Source organism: Choloepus didactylus, chromosome 2 (genome assembly GCF_015220235.1).
Source record: "Choloepus didactylus isolate mChoDid1 chromosome 2, mChoDid1.pri, whole genome shotgun sequence".
Classification (NCBI taxonomy): Eukaryota; Metazoa; Chordata; class Mammalia; order Pilosa; family Megalonychidae; genus Choloepus; species Choloepus didactylus.
In genome coordinates this window covers 206,637,273-206,655,371 of record NC_051308.1, presented here as the reverse complement: position 1 = coordinate 206,655,371, position 18,099 = coordinate 206,637,273, and the positions used below count along the sequence as shown (strand labels likewise).

General features: G+C 39.6%; 3 protein-coding genes across 6 annotated transcripts in view; all 3 read left to right on the top strand.

The window, feature by feature from the left end:
* The window catches only part of CCDC30 (coiled-coil domain containing 30), a 247,826-nt gene extending 242,326 nt beyond the window's left edge, over positions 1–5,500 (top strand). For all 3 annotated transcript variants that reach the window (XM_037827513.1, XM_037827515.1, XM_037827514.1), the window contains 2 exons: positions 4,848–4,912; positions 5,271–5,500. In XM_037827513.1, the coding sequence (XP_037683441.1) occupies positions 4,848–4,912; positions 5,271–5,469 (264 nt within the window). In that variant the 3' untranslated portion in view covers positions 5,470–5,500. The remainder of the gene's footprint in view (positions 1–4,847; positions 4,913–5,270) is intronic.
* Positions 5,501–5,719: 219 nt separating this feature from the next.
* LOC119527466 (mRNA-decapping enzyme 1A) lies at positions 5,720–11,448 on the top strand. Its single transcript, XM_037827516.1, has one exon. The coding sequence runs from the start codon at positions 5,823–5,825 to the stop codon at positions 7,566–7,568; it is 1,746 nt and encodes a 581-aa protein (XP_037683444.1). The 5' UTR covers positions 5,720–5,822; the 3' UTR covers positions 7,569–11,448.
* A 2,606-nt stretch (positions 11,449–14,054) lies between these two features.
* The window catches only part of PPIH (peptidylprolyl isomerase H), a 30,780-nt gene continuing 26,735 nt past the window's right edge, over positions 14,055–18,099 (top strand). For both annotated transcript variants that reach the window (XM_037827512.1, XM_037827511.1), the window contains exons 1-5: positions 14,055–14,151; positions 14,524–14,588; positions 14,900–14,923; positions 15,157–15,201; positions 16,150–16,192. In XM_037827512.1, coding sequence (XP_037683440.1) covers positions 14,086–14,151; positions 14,524–14,588; positions 14,900–14,923; positions 15,157–15,201; positions 16,150–16,192 — 243 coding nt within the window. In that variant the 5' untranslated portion in view covers positions 14,055–14,085. The remainder of the gene's footprint in view (positions 14,152–14,523; positions 14,589–14,899; positions 14,924–15,156; positions 15,202–16,149; positions 16,193–18,099) is intronic.

Below are 18,099 nucleotides of genomic sequence, written 5' to 3'. Positions count from 1 at the left end.
GAACAACTTAGGGTGCTCACTGCCTAGACACCCCTGAAGATGGAGAAAGAGATTAAGTGAGAAGAAGGGGTAGCAACAAACAAGATAAGATTTAACAAATGTCTATGAATACTGAAACTTTACATAATTTTATATATATGTGTGTGTATATATATGTGTGTGTGTGTATATATCTATATATATATGATGCTTGGGTGTTAGGATGGCTAGAAGGAGGTAAATGACATGGTTGAACTGAGGCCTAAAGCATCCTTTGGGATTTGCTCTATAGCCCCTCATTGAATTGTGCCTTGAAGGTCTTCACCTTTCTGTATCACCTTGTATTGCATAATACAGAAGGGACTGAGACTGAGACTATAACCAATAACAATTTTTGAAATTACCTATTGTTGAGCCGTACATCGAGAGCTGACACCTTTCTGTATGTATGTTATAATTTACAATAATGGTAATGGCTGAAGTTGTGGAACTGTGATGTGACCCATGACATTCTTCGAAATTTGCTCTCTAACAACTTGTGAAATTGTACTTTGAAAGTTATCACTGTTTTATATATATATGTTAAACTTCACAATAATAATAATAAAAAGAACATAGTCTTTTATGGGGTATATAACAGATTCATACCAGCCCATGGTAAGTACTGTCATTCCCATTTTCACAGCTGAAAAAACTGAGATTTAAAGAGACAAAGTGACATCATTGCCCAAGGTCATATAGCTAGTAAGTGGAAGATTAAGGATGCTCTCTGGTCCCTTGATCTTAGTCATTATCATACTATTCCAAATCTTCTATTTCTCTTTCAGGCAGCCTTTTTTTTTTTTTCCAAGATAAAGTGCCATATTTATTGTAGTAAGTAAGTATTTCTTAACAGCTTTACATGTGCAAAATTGTGCTTTTTTCTTTACTTATTTTGAAATAATTTCAAACTTACAGGAGAGTTGCAAAATAATAGAAAGCCTATACAGATAACTCCAACATATCTGCCCCTCAGATGCCTAGATCTACCAATTTTAACATTTCACCACATTAGCTATATTATTCTATCTACCCATCTGTCATCTATCTATCTATCTATCTGTCTATCTATCTATCTATTCTAGTTTGCTAATGCTGCCAGAATGCAAAACACCAGAGAAGATTGGCTTTTATAAAGGGGGTTTATTTGATTACACAGTTACAGTCTTAAGACTATAAAAGTGTCCAAAGTAACATATCAGCAATCGGGTACCTTCACTGGAGGATGGCTAATGGTGTCCCTCTGTTAGCTGGGAAGGCATGTGGCTGGTGTCTGCTCCAAAGTTCTGGGTTCAAAACGGCTTTTTCCCAGGATGTTCCTCTCAAGGCTGCAGTTCCTCAAAAATATCACTCTCAGTTGCTCTTGGGGAGTTTGTCCTTTCTTTGCTTCTCAGGAGCAAAAGTTTGCTTTCAACAGCTGTCTTCAAACTGTCTCTCATCTTCAGCTACTCTCTCAGCTTCTGTACGTTCTTCAAAGTGTCCCTCTTGGCTATAGCAAGCTCGATCCTTCTGTCTGAGCTTATATAGTGCTCCAGCGAACTAATTCAGACCCTGAATGGGTGGGGTCACACCTCCATGGAAATAATACAATTAGAGTCATCATTCACCATTGGGTGGGGCACATCTCCATGGAAACACTCAAAGAATTACAATCTAATTAACACTGATATGTCTGCCCACAGAAGATTACATCAAAGATAATGGTGTTTGGGGGGACATAATACATTCAAACCCACACACTGTCTGTCTATCTCAGGAAGCCTTTTAGGAGTATTGGAATTACCAGGGACATGGCCTTGTAACAGACCATCCTACTTCCTGTATTGTAACTCTGTCTTTCTTCTCTACTGGATTATAAACTCCATGAGGGCAGGAAGTGTGTCCATAATATTACCTACTGTATCCCCATTACCTAGCACCTGGGTTACTACAACAACTTCTTAACTCATCTCCCCCCAGTCTTTCCTCTTCTGATCTGTCCTACCTATGTCACCAGATTAATTGTTATAAAGCACTGTTTGATTTCATATTTCTTCATCTCAAAGAGTTTCAGAGACTTCCTTTGTCTATAAGATAAAGTTCATTCACTCAGCAAATATTTACTGAGCTCAAATAGTATGCCAGGCCCCATAATGTTTAGTGTGGGTATGATAATGAACAAGGTACAAAACTCAGGCCTGATGAGAATGACAGCCATAAGACTAGAAATAATCTTACATTTTGATAAGTTGTAGAAGCTATCTAAACCTGTCTGGGAAGATTTCCAGAGTTGTTGATGTCTAAGTCAGAAGGAATGAAGCCACACAGGAACCCTCCATATTCCAAATACGTTTCTGACATCAGACAAACCTTATCCAATGACGCCAATCCATTCACTATGTCTCCAAAACCTCTGGAGTTTCCTCCCTCTATATTATGTATTCCCCTTACTTGAAATGACATATCCCAACTCCCTTTTCCATTTTCCAGCTTTTCTATTTTGAAATCCTACAGTTCTTGTATTCTACAACCAGACATCTTCAGAAAATACAATCTATGACTCAAAACCATTCAATGGCTTTCTACAGTTTTCAGAATAAAACTCAAATTTCCTGAAACTGTCTTCATTTTCTACATGACCTGGCCTCCGCCTGACCCATCCGTCTCATTCCACACTGATTCCCCTCTCCACCTGGTGCTCCAATTGTACCATACTGTTCAGGTCCCTGAATCTTACATGCTCTCAAATCCACGCTCTTCCAGGAAAGCCCTCTCCCTCCATTACCTTTTCCCATGACTTTTCCACAAGAGTTTCTCCCGGCTGGTTCCTACTGTCCCTCAGAACTCAATCTAAATATTTTGTCTTCCATGAAGCTTTTCTTGAGACCCACCCTCCACTGTGGTCTCAAAATCTGTCTTCATGTCCTTGCTAGGTTTTCTCATAGCATCCTACATATCAAACAAATCCCAGCTCAGATTTTACTAGTTGTGTGAAAAAATGCAAACTGAATCAACTTCTAGTTCTCCCATCAGGGAAAATTAAGTAATGACATTTAACTCAAAAGATGGTTGTTCCACACACAAACTTGTACACGAATGTTCACAGCAGCATTATTCATAATAGCAAAATGTTGAAAACAACACAAATGTCCATCAACTGATGAATACATACACAATAATATGGTATATCCATACAGTAGAATTTCATTCAGCCTAAAAAATGAAAGAAGTACTGATACATGGATACAACATAGATGAACCTTGAAAACATTGTGCTAAGTGAAAGAAACTAATCACAAAAGATTACATGTTACATGAGTCCATTAATATGAAATGTCAAGAATTGCCCAATCTATAGACACAGAAAGATTATTGGCTGCCTAGTGTCGGGGAAAGAAAAGACAGGAGGTGATAGCTAAAGGATATTTTTTGGGGGTAGGAGGTGATGAAAATGTTCTAAAATTGACTGTGATGATGGTTTTACAATTCTGTGAACATACCAAAAAACACTGAATTTTTTCACTTTGGGTAAATTGTATAGTATGTGAATTATATCTCCATAAAGCTGTTACAAAAATAAATACATAAAATATATTTTTTAAAAAACAGATGTTGGGGATAAGGTGGAATAATGCACATAAATTACCTAATATATTGCTTGGCAAATAGTTGGCATTCAATAAATGATAGTTTCTTTCTCTTAATGCACATGCATTTAACTTGTTCTTATATTAAACTTCTATTGAATTCCCACTGTATGTTAGGTATACTTATATAAGTTAATCCTCACAACTACCCTGAAAGATTAGGCATTAATCATAACCCATTTTAAACCAAAAGAGAGGTGAAAGAATATGCCAGAGTCTAACTGGCAGAGGTAAAATTTAAGCCCTGGTCTCCTAACTCCAAGTCCAGTGAAATCTCCAAAGCAGTTTAGCTTTCTCTAAATGCTGCTTCAGAGAATTTTTTTTTCCTTTTCTCCTTACATAAGCTTATCATTTCTTTCTGGATAATTAAAAATTTCTCAAAGGAACTTAGCTGATCTATATCAAAGGTTAAATTAGAGTCCAAGCTCAAAGAAATCAGTAAACCCCTATAATTGCATGTAAAATTTTACCTGTGTGGCTCTACATTTTTCTAGGGAAAGGATATTTGGTTTTTATGTCATAGGGCTCAAAACAGATACTTTTTTTCATAGTTTAAGGGAAAGAAAATGTTTCTCATAGTATGCAGTAAAAACTTAAATAGAACAATTATATCAGCCAATATGTGGTAATTCACATTTAAAAGTAGCTATAAAAGTAGGCTAGCAATGAAAGCACTAATGTAAGGTATCTTAGTTTTCCAGGGCTTCTGTAACAAAGTACCACAGACTAGTTAGCTTAAACAATAGGAATTTATTGTCTCACAGTTTTAGAGACTAGACGTCCACAATCGGAACGTTTTCTGTCTGTAACATTATGGTGATGACTTGCCAGCAATCCATAATTCAGCCTCTGTCTGTCTCCTCCTCCTTTGTCCAAATTCCTTCTGCTTATAAGGACTCCAATCATATTGGATTAAGACCCACCCTGATTCAGCTTGGCCTCACCTTAACTAATGAAATATTCAAAGATCCTATTTACAAATGGGTTCAAATCCACATAACTGGGAGTTAGGACTTGAACAGGTCTTTGTGGGAGGCATGATTCAATCCATAATATAAGGCATGCATTTATAATTTCCAAATTTTCTTACAGGGAGTCTGGGTTTCATTTTTAAACAAAAATATATAAAACATAATTACTAGGATCATATTGCCAATGGTTTATCATTATAATTTTTAATATCCATCCTTTTTTCACTTTTAGGAAACAGTTAGTGAAATCCCTGAATTGGAAGTACTGAATAAGATATTGCCTTTACCAAACTCCAGGTTAGTAAAGTCAAGAGAATCATTTACAGGCCTGGGAGTGATGGGTGCCTAACTAGTCCCTCATGAGCTGCTGGCTTGAGAGAGCATAGCATTTTGGAATAATTTTCTCTACACTTAATATTTGAATCTTCTCCTCTACCCCTTCACCTCCATACCCCACAGAATCCTGACTTAAGGTAGGAGATAATCCATGATCACAGGTTCCAGGTAAATTTTATTTGGTTTTCTTTGTATGTGACAGTTGTAAAAAAACAAAACAAAACAAAACTGAAATCCTAGTGATGCCTTATCCCATAACCCCAAAATGCTACCAGAGATACTCTATCTACGCAATGCTCTCACACATGGCCTTTCTTAGTTTTTCAGGAACGGGCCTGGTAGAGTCATTTGGACATCTTCAAGTAATTGAGGAACATAAAGCAGAAGAAACAATGGCAAACTCAAAGTCCCCCAAGTCTGTTTCATGTTCACAGAGTTCTGAAGTTGGATACATAAATGTAGCTTTTCTGAAAGAGACACACAGCATCCCAGAACAAGACCAAAAGTCAGACCTATAAAATCACCAAATTCTAAAACTATACTGATCAAAACTACCACCTGAAGTTTGGACACTAAGTGGAACATGACATGAAGAAGAGTTGCTACCAATCCCACTGGACATAAATCAGGAGTCGTAGAAATTGCTGATAAATTCATTAAACTGGTTCTAAAAATGGATTTCTCAATTTTGTTTGGTATTTTCAAATGCCTTTTTTCAATCAGTACAATAACTTTAAATGATTTAATTATGTTTCTGTTCAGCAGAGCACACATATGGTTGTTTCAGCATTCTTTCCCACTATCATGGGTTTTTTTTTTCCTTATTTACTTATTTTTTTAACTGTAAAAACAGTATAAACGAGGATTCAAGATGGAGTCGTTGAGTCGAGCTGGGCAGGAGATGAGCTTGGCGGCCCTGAAGCAGCACGACCCCTACATCACCAGCATCGCAGACCTCACGGGCCAGGTTGCTCTGTACACCTTCTGCCCTAAGGCCAACCAGTGGGAGAAGACTGATATAGAAGGGACCTTATTTGTCTATCGAAGGTCAGCTTCACCTTACCATGGTTTTACCATTGTGAATCGACTGAATATGCACAATCTAGTTGAACCAGTGAATAAAGATTTGGAATTTCAGCTCCATGAACCATTTCTTCTATATAGAAATGCAAGCTTGTCAATATACAGTATCTGGTTTTATGACAAGAATGACTGCCACCGCATAGCCAAACTCATGGCCGAAGTGGTAGAAGAGGAGACACAGCGATCCCAGCAGGCTGCTCAGGATAAGCAGAGTCCCAGTCAGGCCAATGGCTGCAGTGACCACAGGCCCATCGACATCCTGGAGATGCTGAGCAGAGCCAAGGATGAGTATGAAAGGAATCAGATCGGTGACTCAAATATCTCCAGCCCTGGGTTACAGCCAAGCACTCAGCTCTCCAATCTGGGAAGCACCGAGACTCTAGAAGAGACACCCTCTGGGTCACAAGATAAGTCTGCTCCATCTGGACACAAACATCTGACAGTAGAAGAATTATTTGGAACCTCTTTGCCAAAAGAACAGCCAACAGTTATAGGCCTTGATTCAGAAGAAGTGGAGAAGCTGCCGGGAGATGCCTCCCAGATGGAACCCAGCCCATTCCTACCTTTTTCCTTTGAGCAATCAGGAGGGACCGTTCGGTCAGAAAATCTGGGTGTACCGTCTGCTGCCCACCACTCAGTCCAGCCTGAAGTCACCACCCCAGTGCTAATCACTCCTGCCTCCATCACACAGTCTCATGAAAAGCATGCTCCAAGCTATACAATCCCATTGAGCCCTGTTCTCAGTCCTACTCTACCAGCAGAAGCTCCTACTACACAGCTTCCCCCCAGTTTACCTCGAAGCAACACTATGATGCAGGCAGTGAAGACCACGCCTAGACAGAGGTCTCCACTCCTGAATCAGCCTGTCCCTGAGCTAAGCCACACTGGTCTGGTTGCCAACCACAGCCCCTTCAGGACCCCCTTGAACGTGACAAGCACAGCTGGTACATCCCTCCCAAGTGTTGATCTTCTCCAGAAACTCAGGTTGACCCCACAGCATGACCAAATACAGACACAGTCACTCGGGAAAGGTGCAATGGCACCCAACTTTCCTGTAGCAGCTGGCCAGCTGGCCACACCTGAAAGCTTCATAGAGCCTCCCTCTAAATCAGCAGCAGCAAGAGCAGCCGCCTCAGCCTCTCTGAGCAACATGGTGCTTGTTCCCCTTCAGTCTATGCAGCAAAACCAGGAACCTGAAGTGTTTGTCCAGCCTAAGGTGTTATCTAGTGCCATCCCGGTTGCAGGCTCCCCACTGGTTACCGCAACCACTGCAGTATCTTCAGTCCTGCTGTCCCCAAGTGTTTTCCAGCAGACAGCTTCAAGATCTACAGACTTTGAGAGGAAAGCAAATTCCCCTTCTCCTCTAACTGTTGGAACATCAGAAAATCAGAGAAAGCCTTCCGTTATCCTCAGCAAGTCTCAGCTCCAGGATACATTAATACATCTTATAAAGAATGATTCCAGCTTCCTCAGTACGCTTCATGAAGTCTACTTGCAGGTTCTTACCAAGAACAAAGATAACCTCAACCTTTGACTGGAGCAAAATAAAGCTGAAGGCAGTGTGTTGACCTCAGAAACAAATAGGCCTCATTATGAAAACTTCTAAACAGAACATTGAGTTTTGAGAATCCTGAAATTGAGCCTATGAGAAAGACACTCATTCCTTAAGAATGTTTTCCAAGTGACGTTCTCAGTGATAATGGAGATTTCACTGTGAAGCATCACCAGCAAATCTTTATTTTAGGGGGGAAAAAGAGACCATTTATGTTATATGAGTGTTTTCATCAGATGTAAGCAAGAACGTGAAATAAGGAGTCTGATTTTCAGCTTGCTTTCACTTTTGAGGATTTAGAGAGGAGTAGTCACCAGCTTTTACAGCAGTTAAAATTCAGCACCTTACCCCCACCTGCCCCCCACTAGTCATGGGCCTTTTGGGGCATTAGGCTGATGGTCAAGTTCTGGACAGAGAAGAAGTCAGCTTGGCGCAAAGATAGCTTCAAATTTTAGAGGTCAGAAGTTTAAGCTGGGAAATTAGGACTGATTTGTTCAAGTGAAGTATATTTTAGATGAATGCCCCATTTGGGCCTTACAATTAGTTCTGAAATTTCTTAATTGTGTTTTGTTTTTAAGCATCCCTATTCCTGCTTTGCAGCAGGCTACCATCACCATCACCTTGTTACTGTTTGAATCAGACCCTGTCAGGCCCTCTTAGGCCCTGTGGTGGTGCAGAAGCTAGACATGTCATACCTTTGGAGCAAAGGCTGTGGTTGGTAAAGCCTGAATCTTATCAGAAATCTTCATTTTAAGGTAAATTCTCCAGTGGTTTTGAAAGTGCTAAGTTTTTATGTGAAGCAAAGCCTTATTTTTTTCTGTCTAAATACCAGTTAAAAATCATTGTTGATTGTTTTTCTTAACACTTTGACAGAGGACCAATGGACCAATATGATAAAGCCATTCTGGTTCCATTCCTTGAGAGTATTGAGAATAGTTTTAAAACTATGCAGAAAAGGGAGCTGTTATTCACACTGCCCTTACTTTGTTGTAGAATATGGATTTCTTTTTTTAAAGTGTGAAATTCAGAACTTTACCAATGTATTCCTAGGCTGTGAGTGCTTTTCCAGCCCGAGGTGTGAAAATATGTAAAGATGCTTTGTTATGCTGCTATTGATCTGCCATGATTTATATTTATTCTTTAATGGCATGTAATGGTGATTAGTAATATTTTAATGTAGATTTTTGATTTATTTCAGCAATAGTATTTTAAGATATGCTTTGAATGAAAGTGTCTTTGTTTGTATGATACAGGTCATTTTGTAGTATTTAACCAATTAAGATGCACTGCTTACTTTTCTGAGCACTATTTAATGATGGGGTAGAAACCCAATTGGCTCAACCAGCTAGCATAAGGATTAGCTGTGAATAATGCTGACAGATGTGATTATTCCTTGGGAATAATCATTAAAGCTTTAATGGTAACTCAATCATAAGTCCATAGATTTTTCTAACTGAAATTTAGAAAATTACTTGTGAATTACATACTTGTTTTAGTTTGGTCTTAGTTGTTTTAGCATAAAGAATACTTTGATTGGCTTTTGTTAATCTAAATACGCTTCTTGAACAACTTTTGTGCTTCTCAATTTAGTATCTTATTGCTGTCTACCTAGTTATGTGTGAATTGTGCTGAATTCAGGGAAGCTTCTAAGTTCTCATACTCAATTAGGAATAGTTTTTAAAGATAGTGTGTAAATTCAGCAGCCAAAATGAATTGTTTGTGCATCATCCAGGAAATAGAAAGTTATAGTAAGAGAGAATTGCTGACACAGGAGATGGTTTGTTGTCTCAGTGGGCTTTGGTAAACAGAAGAATCAAGGGATTCTTGTTATAATAGACATTTGAGATGAAATGATGCTTTTGAGTATGTATTATATTATGAAAGAGTTAAAGAATATCTTAAAGAAGGTCTATAATCAAATCTGTTAATTTTCACCTTTTAATCCAAGGGATGAATATGGTAGACAATAGAATCTATGATAAGGTTTCCCTGGTGTGAAACTAAACTTTTAAGTGCCCAAGTCATGGAGACTTGAAAAGGGTAAATCTGTTTCAACTCCCAAATTTGTATATTCCAAGCATTTGCTTAAAATTCAGAAGCCAGAAGTTCACTGTCATGATTCCCAGGAATTTCAGGCCAGAATGAGTCCCTAGAGAAGCCAGGCCAAACCTGGATAGTTGCAGTTGAATGACCCTGGTCCAAAGGTCAGAGTTCAGTTGCCTTATTCCTCAGTCATGCTTACTGTCCAGAACCCTACGCTAGCTTAGGTGGCATGTTTACATTGCTTCAGTGTCTTTACCGGAACCTTAGTTTAAAACCTTAATTGAATAAAAATGGACACCAAAAAAGAGATGCTTCCTGCTGGGTTTTGCAGAACCACAGAAGTCCTGCATTCAGGCCATTCTTTCCATGTGCACTCTTGGGTCTGGGTACAAGCTCTGGGGATGAGCAGCCCAGAGCTTGGAGTGGAGGTGTTTCTGGGCATCCTTGATGGGTGGGCTCTGTTCTTTTTGTTGTGATTACTGTGATGTCTTTGAATGGACTCACACACCTCCCAAACAGCCTTTTTCCCTTAAGGCATCTCTTTGTGCATCTCTTGAGAGATTTGTAAGGTATGGAGGTTGGCCTAATTGACTTTGAATCCTAAAGTTTTCAAGGGACTGTCAGTGTCAGAGAAGCATTTCATGGTGTTTGCATGTGGAGTGTCCACAACTTACCTTTGAAGCTTATGAGTTGCCATCACAGGGAGTGGTGATTAAGAACCCAAGCTGACCTGGATCCTTCTTGGTCAGAGGATGCACAGTCTTTAGTTTAGAATATATCTGAATGGATTTTGCATGTCAAGCATTTGTTCTTTTTCTGGCCTATGTTTTCTTGTAAAAATTATAAACCCAACAAATCCTCTACTAGTTAAATATTTTTAAACCATGCAGCTTTATTACTCTTCTCTCCAAAGAATGTAGCTTGGAATTTTCTCATTTTGGTAGTAGCAGCTGCAACTGTCATTGTATTACTAATAATACAGTGTGAAATTGAAGGTGCCTAACTTCTTCAAAAACAAAATCAGTCATCATACTGTGATTCAAACATGGAAATACAGAGTAATGGGCGGTGGCACAGGCACGAGTGGGTTCAGTCCATGTGAATGAAGCAAACTGAGGAATCACAGGGACGTGTCTTGCATTCTTGCTGCACATTTGCTGTTGAGCACGTTTCTTACCGACCTTTGGTTTTCTTTAGTTGTGTTCAAGGTACCTTCTGGAACCCTGTGCTTTCAAGTGTCTAAAATCTCAAGATCTGAAGAAAGTAAAGCAACTTACACTGGGCTTTCTAAAAGCCATACTTGAGAACATTTCCCTGAGTAGCTAGGGCCTCGAGGAGCCTGTTTTTCAGCAAATTCAGCAGGAGAGAGATGTGTGCAATGTTTCAATCGGTTTTGTATTTAACATCTTCATTAAAAATGCTGAGATGCAATATCATTCACGTTGAAGTGGGGAAAATGCAAAATTGTATTTCCCTTTTATCTGTATGATTTCTTAAGAAACGTGTTTTTTAAATATGTGTTCTAAATGGTTTTTTATTCTGTATTACTGCTTTGGCCATGTGGCTCTCATGACTTCCAATGGACCAGATTTCTCAGCTTCTTCAAATGTGGGGCTGAGAAGCTCTGGAATTACAGCAAAATTTTTGTTCCATGAGCCGCAGTACTGCATCATTAACATTTTTAATGGTATGGATTTTATACCATCCATGTATGTTTGCAAATATTAAGTTATTACATGTTTTAAAATGAGCATTTTTCATCCCAAATTTTATATGTTTGCAAATATATTTTTTTAATAAAATTTCAAAACCAAGTTTTAGCACCTAAAAAAAAAAAAAAAAAAAAAAAAAAAAAGTATAAACATACTAAAGCAAATATTTTAAAAGGAAAAAACACCCATATAATCCCATTTGTAACACAACTATTTTCATTTTGGAGTTAAGCTGTAAATGGTTATCATATTGTATATTCATTTTCTTAGTCTGATTTTTAATTTAATATACCATAAAACATTTTCCCATATTTTAAGTCTTCATAATTATCCTTTAACAGCTGCATGATATTTTATCAAGCTGGTGTTGTATAAATTACTTAACCATTCTCTTTTTGACATTTAGGTTGTTTCTACTTTTTCAGGATTTAAGATTATGCTGCAGTGGAAATCTTTATGCATGTAGTTCTCTTGAATTTCAGAAACAAATTAGCAAAATTGGCATAATCGGATCAAAAGATATAAATGCTAAAAGGCTTTTGGTGCATCACTTGTCATGTTGCTTTAAAAAGAGGTTTGTCAAGTTGGTTTTAAAAGGGGTTTGTTACATTGCTTTAAAAAAGCCAATATACTGTTTCAATTGTCAAGTTATTCAACCTCTTTAAACCTCAATTTCTCAACCCATAAAATAATAATAGTACATATCTCATAAGGTTATTGTGAGGGCCAATTAAAATGATGTATGTGTTTAACAGTGTGTAACCGCTTAATAAATGCTAGGTACCATCATTTATTTTCATTAGCAGTATATGAGTGTTTAAGTTTTGCAACAACCCCATCAACATTAGATATTATCAATTTTAAAAATTATTGTTTTATAAAACTATACTGAAAAGTGATGTTGCTGCTCCTTCTTTTTCTCTTCCTCCTCCTTATACCCCTCTTCTTTCTTCTTCAATTGTAAAAGGAAAGAATAGCAAGGAGAAAGGGAGAGTAACCAGAATGGGAAAGACCCCTTAAGTACTGACACACTGAATTTTTATGTGTAACTCTTGCTTTCTCAGACTACCGAACTAGAAAGGAAGAACAAAGGTTACAGGAAATAAGAGCTGTAATATTCAATGCATGCTCTGACTCTTGGTGGTTTGAAGCTGAATGTACCCTAGAAAAACATGTTCTTAAATCTAATCCATTCCTGTGGATGTGAAATTTTGACGAGGTTACTTCAATTAAGGTGTGGCCCAGCCCAATCAAGATGGGTCTTAATCCTGTTACTGGAGAGAGAAAGCCACAGAGGGAGCAGTCAGAAGCTGAAAATCAACCGAACAGGAAGAGAAGGGAGAGACCAGGAGGCACCGCCATGTACTTTGCCATGTGACAAGCTAATGGCAGCCAGTCTCAGAACACCACAGTCTTCTGGAAGAAAGAAAGCATCGCCTTGATGACACCTTGATTTGGACTTTTTCCCAGCCTCAAACTGTGAGCAAATAAATTCACATTGTTTAAGCTGAACTGCTGCATGGTATTTACTTGAGCACATGAGGAAACTAAAACAACTCTGAGCTTTGCCCCAGGTCACCTTCTTTTATCCAATTCATTGCATATATTTATCGAATAGTTATATCTATTCCGTCGTAGGCACTGCACCTACAGCTGTGAACAAGACAGGCAAGTAGAGTCTCCGCTTCCATGGAGTTTATGTTCTATCAGGAAGGAAAGCATGTATGTGGCAGCAGGGGGTGAGATGTGCAGATGGACAATATAATTACAGATGTCGAGTGGCCCCAAGAACACATACCAATGATCTGAAAGAATAGCCAATGGTTACTTTAGACTGGGTGCAATGTTCTCTCTGTGGAGGTGACATCTGAGTTGAATCCTGAATTACACGAAGCACCCCGTCTCCCCACTCATTAAAATCTGGAATACTATTTCAGACAGCAGTACCAAGGCCTTAAGGCCCTAAGACAGTAGATCTCTCAATGGCTTCGAGGAACAGAAAGGCCAGAACGTAGTGACTATTGGTAAGTGGTACAAGATGAGGACAGGTAGATAGCAGCCAGATAAAGTAGGCCTTCATAGGTCAGGAATTGTATTTTAATCTAAATTTGATGGGAAGGCAGGAGTGATATTTAAGCAGAAGAATTATTCAAAAAGCACTAGCTGTTGTGAGGGAAATGAACTGGAGGAGAAAAAAGTGGAAACTCGTTGGCAGAACGAACTAAAATTCTAGTGTCCTGATTACAAGGAAGGGTTGTGCCAAGCTGTTCTAAGGGTTAAGGGTGAACAAACCAGAGTCCCTGCCTTCGTGGGCTCACAGGCTAGTAGGCAGAGGGAATAAACAACTTGTATGAGGTTCAGAGGTCTTAGCTCCAAGAGTTAAGGACGCTAGAGACTGTCCAAACGCCCTAGCTTGAGCGAGAATAATTTGCACCGCACTTAGTTCAGCCCTGTGAGTCGGGTGCCCATTGACGTTCAGAAAAAAAAAAAAAAAATGCCGCGCTTCTCCTCCCCTGCCCTAACCCTCAAAAGGGTCAACTGAGTTAAAGATTGCGAACCTGCTAATCGCGGGCTTTTGCCTGGACTCGGGAACCAGAAAGCGCACCGCGGCAAGGCGGGGTTTCCGGGGGCGGGCCCCAGCCTCGGTCGGCCTCTTCCGCGCCTGCGCCGCAGACGCAAACGGCGGGGCTGGGATTAAGTTCGCCCGAACCCGGCGTTCCGGCTTCTGCTTCCGGGTCGGAGCCATGGCGGTGGCAAATTCAAGCCCTGTCAACCCGGTGGTATTCTTTGATGTCAGCATTGGCGGCCAGGTGAGATCCAGAGAGCTACCCAGCCCTGCGCCGAAGGGGAACTGCACGGGGCCAGGCAGACGGAACTCTCCAAGCCAGGGATAGCGGACTTGGGAAGCCGGGAAGTGAAATAGGACCAGAACCTACGGACCTGCCTGGCGGGAGGATGGAAGAGGAGTAGCGGATCCTAGCCCCCTGCTTGGGGAAGGGCTGGGCGCAACGGACTATTGGGCTGTGGAGGCGAGGCGGGGCAGGGTGGGGGGATACTGAGCGGCATCTCGGATAGGGGGCGGGCGGGGAGGTGGGCCAGCTCTTCAGCTCTGCATGCTCCTTGCTCCCTGAGGCCTTCACGGTCTTGAGCTGGGCCCTCTGATCGTCTCCTACCGGTTGCAGGAAGTTGGTCGCATGAAGATTGAACTCTTTGCAGATGTTGTGCCTAAGACTGCCGAGAACTTTAGGTAAGGAGATGCTCCAGCTCTACGGGATTACCCCATCCAGAAGAGGGGCCCAAGTCAATCTGCAGAACTGCGCTTCTGTCTCTGTCCGCCCACTCACTGCCCTTGACAGATCTGATTCTTCTGGTTATCGCACTGTCCGAATATTGCTGTTTTGATTGTTCCCGTGTCAATTTATCCTGTTAGTTAGCATGCCTGGGTGTCTGGACCTCTGGTCGGGCTTGCTGGATCCAATGTCTGCCTTTCCCTCCAGAGATTAGGGGTTTCACAGCTGTGTGATGATGACTGAATTGTTCGCTCTTTTTCCTTTTCAGGCAGTTCTGCACGGGAGAATTCAGGTCAGTTTCAGACGTGGTTGACTTTTCTGCCTGCTCCTGAGGGGTGTCCTGGGGCTGCAGTGAGGGTCTAGAGGAATCAAGTGATTGCCCGAGAGACTATCTTAGTTCATTTGCCTTCCTTATCTCTTTTCTCCACCCTCTTTAGGAGAGTCCTTTTGGCTGGAGTGTGTTATAAACTGGAAAAGCCTATGATTGCCTGTCATCATTCCAAATCTCTTTCTTTTTGGTTATAGAAAAGATGGGGTTCCAATAGGATACAAAGGGAGCACCTTCCACAGGTAAGTCATTTAGCAAGCCATCTTGGTGTCTAAGAATTACTTCCTTGGGAAATTAGACTGTAAAGGCAGAGGAAAATAAAACCAGAGGCTAATTCTTAGATCTTGAGAAGAAATGTTTTTATAGACTCAGGAACTGATTTGAAGAACGATTAAATATTCTCCACTAATTCTTTTTAGCCATTTAAAACAGAAAGCTACATCATTCCAATATTGTTTTTTTCATGTCCTTGTTGGTATGAATGCAGATTTTTTAAATGCAGCATTATATCCTGCTGGTTGATATTTGTAACTAGTTTTTAAAATGACCATGTATGATTATCCAAGGATAATCAAATTCCCTGGGCCAGCTGGAAGTGGAGTGTGGCAACAATCAGGTATCTTTGTTTCAATTCAGAATTTGCGTCAAAGCCCTCATTGTGATTAGTAATGATATTAGCACATTGGGCACTTTAGAGCCATGGTCTAAATCTTCACAACAGTGCTGTGAGGTAGTAAGTGTTATTATCTACATTCTACAGATGGGGAAACTGAAGCTAAGAGAGATTAAAGATCCTGCCTAGGAATAGTATCTAACATTTATTGAGCCCTTATGTGTGTAATAGACCATGGGTTAGTATTTCACATATCTTCTTTGTTGTTCTTTTCCCCACAATTTTCATTAAGACATTGACCTGCCTTTTGCTTTGCTGAATATTTTGGTGGTTTTTCCTGCACTGCTTAAGCCCCTTCCTTTTGTTGCTATTCAGGTGCCAGATCATGCACTTAGGTCAACTGTGAGATGCCCTTATTTATAATTTGGTTAATAATCCAGGAGAGAGTATTCATTTTGTGAGCCAGAGTGATAAGCACTATATTTTGAAATCAATGTTAACCTAATATTATGATAAAACAAGTGTTTCTAAACTAGAGAATCTTCTCTAAGAATCCTTTATTCTCCCTCTATTTCAGGGTCATAAAGGATTTTATGATTCAGGGTGGAGATTTCGTTAATGTAAGTATTGTTCCTTTCCTATCAAAGACCTATAGGTTTATTTTTGTTGTTGCTACTGCTGTTTTACCAGGGGATCCAAGTCCTAAGGCTTAAGAACAATAGCTAAGTTTGATGGGAGATAGTGTTGGGGGTGTTATTTAGAATTTCTTATACTACTGCTAGATGATAGATATCAGCACTTAAGAATTACTAACTTTATGGTCAACACCTCTGCCTTTTAGGTCCAGAAACTGGACTTTCTCAGCATACCCACAGATGATCAGCTCTCCATGACAGACCCACACTAATTGAAGTCACTTGAAACTTATTTAGATTTCCTTTCCTGGTATCACAGTGCCTGGAAACCTGAATGTTTAATCAGAAGTTGGTTAGTGGGCAAGGAAAGTAGATAGATCTGGAAGGATGATTCCTCATTGGGAGAGCCCAGTGGTAATATTTTTTTATTGGTAAGCACATCTTGTGACTAGCCTGTAAGTGTCCCCCATACCAAGCTTCTCATCCTTCTCTCTTGGAGGGTGCCAAATAAATCACATTGTTTCTTTCTCAAACCCATTTTTGTCCTGTGCCACCCACTTCTGTGCATGGGCTTTCTTTACTCATTTAATATTATTTGATCATTATACAGACATATTTTCTTGGATCTTGAAAACTCTTTCTCCTTCGTGTGTTTATTTGCTTTGAGATTTTTAAGACCTCTTTCTTTCCTAGCCAATGTAAGGTTGCAAAAGGGCAGGTTTTAGGCAGAATCAGGCTTTCAGGTATGTTTTGGTTCATCTGTATGGTATTGTAAAACTGGGAAAATTTCACAAAAAAATTTTGGAGTTTTGTTGTCTCTTTAAAAAATGGAAGATGGGGTACACGAGAACCATGTTTCCCAAGCAGCCACAATTGATAGAATCAAGTAACTGCTCCCTTTAGACAGGGTGTGTCCTTGACACTTCACCATAGTGCCCACCACCTGCTTCCCTAATTCATGTCACCTGCCCTGTAGGTATTTACATTTGTAACCCATGGCCACAATTGATGGTAGTGCAGCTTGGGGTGACCATATTTGTTGTTGTTAGCTGCTAAGAAAGACTGAGAAGCTATTCTCTGCTTTCTTTACTTTCTCTCCATAGGCTCCTGTATTGCCATATTGTCTTAGCAGAGACAGGGCCAACTTCTTACTGGTCTTTGGCTCAGGCGTGTCTGATCGCTTGCTGATAGCCCCAGGATTAGACAACAAAATGTCAGCCGGAAGGCTGAGTATTAGAAACAATTTGCTCATGGCTCATTACCACCCTTAGAGGAAAAAAAAATAGAATGACCAAGAGCCAAAAAAGGATTTGAGACCTTCTAAAGCTAGACCAAGAATTTATGTTTTTGTTTGTTTGAATAATATTTGTTTAGGACTTTTATTTTCTGGTTATAAAAGTAAAAGAAGAAAATAAATCTCCCTCATTCTTACCTCTCAGGGAATATACTATAGACATTTTGGTCCGTATATATAATTTTTAACAGACTTATGATCATACATATGCTTTAAATTTTTGCACTTATTAATTGCCCACATTTTCTCGTCATTAAGTCTTCTAAAATATGTTTTGTAATACTTGCCTAATATTCTATTACGATAATTTATTTGATCTATCCATTATTGTTGAAGATTTAAGTTCTTTTCTATTGTTTACTCTGAATAACTAATTTTGTTATTTTTCCTACTCTGGCTTCTGGATTGCAGTAGATACTGTGATTATAGATAATGGGTAGTAACTGATGTATCTAGGTTCATTGGGAAATTGGAAATGAACGTGTTTTTTCTTTACGCATGTATGTACATGGAGTTAAAGATAATAATTGCTCAGATTTACATAGTGCTATATCATTTGAAAAGTGCTTTTCACATATGCTATCTAATTGGATCCTCA

Coding starts and splice junctions, on each gene's coding strand:
- LOC119527466 (XM_037827516.1), top strand. CDS start 5,823: ATGGAGTCGTTGAGTCGAGCTGGGCAGGAGATGAGCTTGGCGGCCCTG.